We start from the raw sequence: 7,679 nt of genomic DNA, 5'->3' as shown, positions 1-7,679 counted from the left end.
TGTGTCTCATGTCTTTTCATTTTGTAAAATGCTAGACCTGTAATTCTTTTAAAACTTGTTTGGTGTTGAAATATTCTCGTGCCCCCTGGTCATTATAACAGCTTGGGCCATTTCCCAGCCGTGCAGGATATCTTTGAAAATTCAAATCCTTAGTAAAACTCGTCATTTTTTGAATTTTTAACGTTAATATATAGATGGCAACACTAAATCCGGAAGAGCTAAATGTTTTACCATACAGTTTTGTCCGAGCAAGACTTTTTTTTTCTCTTCATTCTAATTGTAAATACATAATATAGCAATAGAAAAAGCAGCAAATGCGCCAATGAGCTTAGGCTGAAATGATACCTTCTCCCTTTGCAGCAAACAAGATGACACCCCCCCAACCGTGTGCTTGTGCTCTCCATTCACATGAACTTGCAGCTCTCCTATCTTCTGCCATACTTGTATTCTTCTGCAGAATTGTTCATCAGAAAAATCAACAAATCTGCAGTAAGTAAAAAATCGTGATGGGGCAGGTCGAATTCTTCGATAGCATATCACTATTGTGGGATAAGACTAAAACCTACATCTTTTTTGTTGCGTGATAATTTTAATCAACTTTTTGAATTTATTTTTTATTTTATTTATTTTTTTAACAAAATCTAATCCAAGAGTTGGTTGAAACTGTACACCATCATTGTAAAATATAATTTCTAGCATTAGTCAAGATAAAATTGACGAGTGGCATACAAAATTGACGTTTTAAAAAAGTCGGGTAACTATTTGACAATCCTGCAAACTGCAAAGAAATTTAATCAAAATAAAAAAAATAAAAAACGGGTACAGCCCTTCCTATTTCAATAACCAATGCAAGTTTCCATGAGACCATAATTGTAGGGACGGAGCAAAGCCACAGGAAACCAAATACATTGCATGAACAGGAAAGAATGTTACATCTTTTGTTGGTAATCACTCACAAGCTACACACCAACATGGAAGATCAATGACAATCGTAAACTTATGTGTGTAAATTTAAAGAACTTTAAACACAATGTGGATTCGGAGAAGATACTGATACTGGCATACACCGTATTCACATGGGTATAATCCTGTTCTGCAAGCTATATACCATACCATTAGCATTTCACTTCCTTCCACCCACCATGCTTTGGCCAGGAGATCCTGACAAGCTAGATGATGCGCTGCTGCTTGTCGTTTTAAGTTTTCCATCTACATTGCCAAAAACATTGAGATCTTCAAACAATCTGTATGTAGGAACAAAGGGCTTTGGTCCTGCTGCCGGGGTAGGATACTTGGGCCCAGCACTCACCCGTGGATCTCCATGCACAGCAGACCCATTTATTCCTTTAAAGGGAAAAGAGTTATAATGCTGCAGGGGTCTAGCCCCTTGAGTGGGAGTGTATGACGCAGACACATGATTCTGGTTGTTGGAATAACCAGGAGTTGGAGCCCAGGGTGGAGGGGGGTAGGCCGACAAATATTGAGGATTTTGGGGTTGCAATTGTGGTTGGGATTGAGGATTTGGTTGTGGCTGGGGTTGAGGTTGAGATTGAACTTGTTGAAAGCTTTGGGGTTGTAATTGAGGTTGCAATTGTGGCTGGGACTGAGGTTTTAGTTGTGGCTCGGGTTGAGGCTGCAATTGTGGCTGGGGTTGAGGTTGAGGTTGAGGTTGAACTTGGTGAAAGCTTTGAGGTTGTAATTGAGGTTGCAATTGCGGCCGGGGTTGAGGTTGAGGTTGTAATTGAGGTTGCAATTGTGGCTGGGGTTGATGATGAGGGTGAACTTGTTGAAAGCTTTGAGGTTGTAATTGAGGTTGAAATTGGTGAAAGCTTTGAGGTTGTAATTGAGGTTGCAATTGTGGCTGGGGTTGGGGTTGAGGTTGAAATTGATGAAAGCTGCTTTGAGGCTGTAATTGAGGTTGCACTTGTGGCTGGGATCGAGGTTGAGGTTGAACTTGTTGAAAGCTTTGAGGTTGCAATTGTTGTGGTTGGGCCCATGGAACAACATAACTATTGTAGGGTACCTGCCCCTGGTTTCCAGGGTAAGTTTGGGAACCATAGGGATATCCTTGTGCACTGGGGGAGACAGGTATCTGATGCATGTTTTGGTTGGAGACCAATGGAGTGTGAGGAGCATGGGGGGAGGCTGATGCCGTAGACAAGGTTATACTCAAAAGGTCAATCATTTCCTGTTCTTTTGTAGTCCTAATTGCTGAAGGTGGATCGGGCAGTGCTAATGCTAGTGAGGTAGTGCTTGAGGCCACTGATGAAGTCGTTGATGTACTGCTGGCGTCCATTGATGATTGACCTTCAGTGGTTCCAGTGCTTTGAAAAGGCATGGGCTGCGTTTTAGAATGCCTGCACTCACAGAACAAGTTGACCAATTATGAACAAAGCTAAACCAAATAATACATTTCAGTAAAGACTAGAGGAACAGGTCAACAATTGGTAGGTGATTCCACAGAGAATGTAAGGAATTATAGGCTTCGACATTTGATAATATACAGCACCAAACGTGTGAGGCAACCAATACGTGCAGACCAACTTCTACTCAAGCGCCTTTGTACACCAGTTAAAAGATCCCAGTGATCTGATTGGGACAAACTTCCTGCCTGGTCATTGACTTGGGTGGTTGGTGTAAGAATGGATCCAAATCCAATGTGCATTAGCTCTAAGCACTGGCATAAAGAGTGACATTCCTATAATACCTAAGAAATATTTGTTAGAAAAATGTGGAGTTAAGAGCAACCTTCGAGCTAGCTGTGCAAATTCATCTTCCTCTTCCTCCTCTTCAACAAGCTGGGCCCTTGTGATAGCAAGAGTCGGTTGTATAGCATTAGGTCTCAGGCTAGAGTCTCTTGGGCGAGAGTTTACTGCTTCACTTGGTTTAGGGCTGGAGGGACGTGCTTCAGTAGGTTGCGGGCTGGAATTTGTAAGTAGAGTTGGCAGGGGGGAACCAGAAGCTATAGCATCATGTTTTGCAAGCAAACTTTGCAGACTGTCATTTAATTCAAGACCCTGACCAAGAAGTTCCTCGTCCCTGCCACATAACCAACAAGAAAATGTGAGAATTCCAGACATAAGTCAGTGGATGCACACGCATGCACATGCATACAGAGACTGCCCAGACATGATAACATGCAATATAGTGACTCATGCCTTCAATCATATGAAAAAGAGATCACTAACCCTGTTGTAGTAAGCATCTGCATCAGTTTTTTCTGGTTGGAACGACAACGGTTGACAAGATCAACTATAACTTCATCTCTTATGGCCTATAAACACAAACAGAAACATTAGGTAATAAGCCTACTCACAATTTGCATAAAGGACAGAAATAAACCACCATTTCACATACTGCACGGTCACTGGGGTTCACAGCTTGAAGCATGTCGCTTAAGAGCTCCATAATATTCCGCATAGAATCCATACTTGACAAACTAAGATAATTACACAAAATCAATCAGATCAAAAGTGCCATAAATAATCTTATACCAAACCCCAGAATGAGCACTAATAGAAGCAGAAAGCAACAGCAATATAGGACAACAGGATGTGCAGACCAAAGTCAAACCCTCACCTTAAACTTTCTATTTCTGTTGCCATTGTTTCATCAAGCCTCCTTGAAGAATTGCTAGGCATTCCATATCCAGGTTGAGCCAGGTTTAGGGTTGGATGGGTTACAGGTGGTGTAAATATTGGAGATGCATCTACAGAACGTTTGGGAAATTCTACTCCAGAACGCTGCCATTCATACAACCCAAAACTGTGAATTATATACAGTACTTTGCTTTTCATGAATATACATGCAAACATGTTTTTTAATGTAAAAGAGACAAACACAATGGAGGGAAATCAAGACTCATCAAGGAGCTAAAGCATTTTTGAGGTAAGTGTCTATCACAATAGGTGCAACACAGATAAATCTCAAATGTGCTTTGTTGATTAGTAAAGTACATATTACTGATGACATTGCCCATAAATTTAGCCCAACCCTTCATTCCACCATGTTATGGATCATAAAATGAAGTTGTTTTTGGTTGACTAATGTGACAGCCCATTAGGCCCACTCTGAAATCATTACTAACTACTAGAAACAGTATTATGGTAAGACCGATAAGCTTATTATCAATTGTTGTAATAGAATGAAAAGGAGCAACGCAAGAGATCCAATACATATAACATTCCACAGTCAATACTAAACCAGGCAGGAAAGGATCAGGAAAGGACTATCAAGCAAAAATAGTTGAATTTAGGAAGCTACGATCTTACCCTTAGTTCCTCATACGCCATGTAGTACTGAGGATATTTACCTCCAGGCCCCCCAAAAGCCTCTTGCCAAGAGTCTAGCAATGCCAAGATTTTTTCCCTCACTTGCATATCTGTCTGCAAAATCCATCCACATACGCACTTCATCACAAAACAACAAAAACAAGAAGGATCCATCCACATCTTCTAAGCTGAGGCAGAATCAGTTTAACAGACGAAAAAAGAAAAAAAAAAGAAAAAAATGGCGATCACCAAAATGAAAAAGTTCAACTAAAATTGCTGAATAAAAAATGAAGGGGTATCAAATATCCCACATACAAAGCCAATAAAGAGATAGACTAAACATGTGAACATATTACAGTGATCAATCAAATATGAATAATTAATCTCATCAAACTCAAAATTCACACTTCCTCAAGATCAATGAGGCCACAGAACAGACTACTATTTATGGGTGATCAAAACATTGTTCTAATGGACAGCTCTTCCTCATAAAGCCACACGATCATTGCATGGTGATTGCACTATTTGTGCTATTTTTTTCATAAATGGCCCCTGGCCTAAGTTACCGTCGCTACTTTTACATGCTTATCAGCCTATCAGGCTTAGGCCACAGGTTCTAGATAACAAGGGTCACTTATCTATTTTATTTTTATTTTTTATATATAAGTAGGAAAAACCCAAAAAGCAGGACTTCCAAAATCAAATGGATCGAACTAATCACTCTGATTACCAACAATTTAGCTCCAATAAAACTACACTTCAAGCATACAACTTAGAACCACCATGCATCTCATGTTGAAATACTCTACTGAACAAAGATGAGACTACTTGCCTTCTTCTTGACAATTTTGATCATCTCCTCCAATATTTTTTTCTCAGCAATTTGAAAATGAACATAATCACCACAGTTCTTCACCATAGTCTCCAAAAGCTGCAAAATTAGATTTCACACACAATTAATCCATCAATAGATTTGCTGCATAAAAGAAGCCAAAGTTTCAAACTAAATAAACCAAAAAACACCAAAGAGTACATACATGACTAGTAGAAATTTGGGTTTTGATTCGGTAAAGACGTTCACGTTAATCAAAAGAAAAGAAAAAGGTCCCAACAAAAAAGTACCGTCAAAGAGAGTAGTTGAACTCTAGGGTTCTTATGCTGCAACCTTTTCTTCACAGCTTTCACAACATCTTTCGCCTGCCTGAGCAATTAAACACAATACCCATCAATAAACCAGCATAACTTTTATCGTAATTTTCCAAATAAAAACATGGTGAAAACTTTCCATGGGGGGAAGAGTTCGAACTAAAAACTGAAATTAAACAAAACCTCCACCTACTTCATATGACCTGGCCCATCTGAAAGAAAAATAATTTATGAATAAAATTTTTCCAACAGAGAACAAAAAAATCTTTTCCTTTATGGTCCTAAATTGTCTTGTTCAAAAATTTTGCGGTGAAGCTTTGGGGAACTTTAATCTGTTTCTTCAACTAACTTCAGGTTTTTTATTTTTATTTTTTAAAAAACTCTTAATACCACAAATTTATACTTTGATTCCCCAAAAAGCTAACTATGTGAAGTGAGGAAAGGAAACCAAAAATAACATTAAGGATAATAGCTGCAATTTCCAAAGACACAAAAGAATTCTAAAAATTCAAAAACAAGAGGAAAATAAAAAAGAATCGCATATTGCAACAAATAATCCAAATTAAAGGTGAGCAAGAGACTGTTATCATACAACATATAAACAAAAAGGAAGTCAAATAGATACACAAACAGGAATACCCTGAAAATTTACACATAAAAACACAAAGATACATCCAAATAACAAAATTTTCGATTAAACAGAAACCCTAGACTGAATCAACGTCAAAGTCAACCTTCACAGAACCGCAAAACCAATAAAGGCAAAGAGCTTCACAAAAACAAAACAAAAGAAAAATTCACGGCTCATCTCTAATATTACCAATGATGTGAATTGACAGAATCACAGATATCAATGTTCATAGTCCAATCAGGACTCATCAGAAGATCGCTCGTCGCCTTGTCCACCGCCACTGTCGCCGAAGCCGAAGACGACGACAACGACAACGCCATCTCTCTCCTCCTCCTCCTCTCTCTCTCTCTCTCTCTCTCTCTCACACACACACACACACGCAGACTTTGTGGTATAACAGAAAAAGAATCGCTTTCCTTTTTTCCGTTTGTTTGACGAGAAAATTCAAAAAGCGCGACTCCAACAGCAACACGAAACGCGCCTCATCTTCCTGGAAACCACGCCTTCATGATTGGGAAATTCACAAACCCTAATTAACTTTTTTTTCTTCTTCCAACTTCGCTTTGGTTCTTTCTAACTCTCACCGCTCAAAATTGATCAAAAATTCCTGAAATAACGTTTTCTCCTAGCTTTCTTTGTTCTACGATAACCCTTCCTGGTTTTAGTATCGACACTCTGTAGTTCCTCACGCCCACACGCTGTTTCCGGATTTAGCTGATCACGCGCCACATGGTGACACCACGCGGGGAGATTTAAAGCAAAGTTCGTTGGAGGAAGCGAGCGTGATCTAGTTTAGATATAGGCGCGAGTGGTGAAAATCGGGAAAGTGAATTGGGTTCTTTTCTTAGACTTTTTGGGTGTTATTTTTTTTATTGTGAAAAGGATATATTATATAGAAATTAGTGATGTGGATTAGGGGGGCTTTGGGCCCGTGACGACAAGTTCGCGGGGAATAATGGGACTGGGGGTGGGACAAAAGATTGCTGATGTGTTGTGAGTCTCTGTGGGGCCAGCTTTGTCTGTCTCTTTTTATATGTGCCACTTCTGTTACTCTGTACTTAGATGAAGCACAAAGGTTTGAGCTTATCTTGTCGAAGGTTGATCCGAATAGAATTCTGCGAAAATAAAATAAATGAGACGAGGTTTTCTCTCTTTGCAAGACATCAAAGCTTATTAAATTAATATTTGTCTTTAAATATGTAATTTTTACGTGCATTTAAAACTTGCATGTTCGGGTATTATACTTTGTTATAGCTCATTTTCATTCGGTAAAATACCAAAGTGGTAGATGATCGACTCATTCCATAAGGTCTTTTTTTGTCTAGGTGTTGGTAATTCGCATTCTCATTTAGTTTCTTTGACATAGTATCCAAATTGTTATGCCTTTCATACCAAACATAACTTACTCAGTAATGAGTTTTCATTACCTTAATATCATTATAGTTACAATTGTCGTTCACTGTCATTCAATCATAGGCGCGTCTGTTAACAAAAATGTATGTAAAAATTACATGCTTTAAAGACATATGTCAATTAAACATATTGAAATGGAGAAAGTTTCCTATTCAATTTTAAGCAAAACTTGGCCATCATTTCTTATAATAATTTTATAGTGATGATAAAATATGGAT

General features: G+C 38.6%; 1 protein-coding gene across 1 annotated transcript; it reads right to left on the bottom strand.

The window, feature by feature from the left end:
- Positions 1–809: 809 nt before the first annotated feature.
- On the bottom strand, positions 810–6,883 carry LOC132191521 (TOM1-like protein 6). The gene is made up of 9 exons (XM_059606588.1): positions 6,238–6,883; positions 5,394–5,472; positions 5,100–5,202; positions 4,272–4,381; positions 3,580–3,743; positions 3,358–3,439; positions 3,189–3,274; positions 2,749–3,039; positions 810–2,357 (listed from the first exon to the last, which is right to left on the bottom strand). Exons 1-9 carry the CDS (start codon positions 6,366–6,368, stop codon positions 1,124–1,126), a joined length of 2,280 nt encoding a protein of 759 aa, XP_059462571.1. The 5' UTR covers positions 6,369–6,883; the 3' UTR covers positions 810–1,123.
- Between the last annotated feature and the right edge of the window lie 796 nt (positions 6,884–7,679).

The sequence above is a fragment of the Corylus avellana genome, chromosome ca9 (assembly GCF_901000735.1).
Source record: "Corylus avellana chromosome ca9, CavTom2PMs-1.0".
Lineage (NCBI taxonomy): Eukaryota > Viridiplantae > Streptophyta > Magnoliopsida > Fagales > Betulaceae > Corylus > Corylus avellana.
This window is presented reverse-complemented; position numbering and strand designations above follow the sequence as displayed.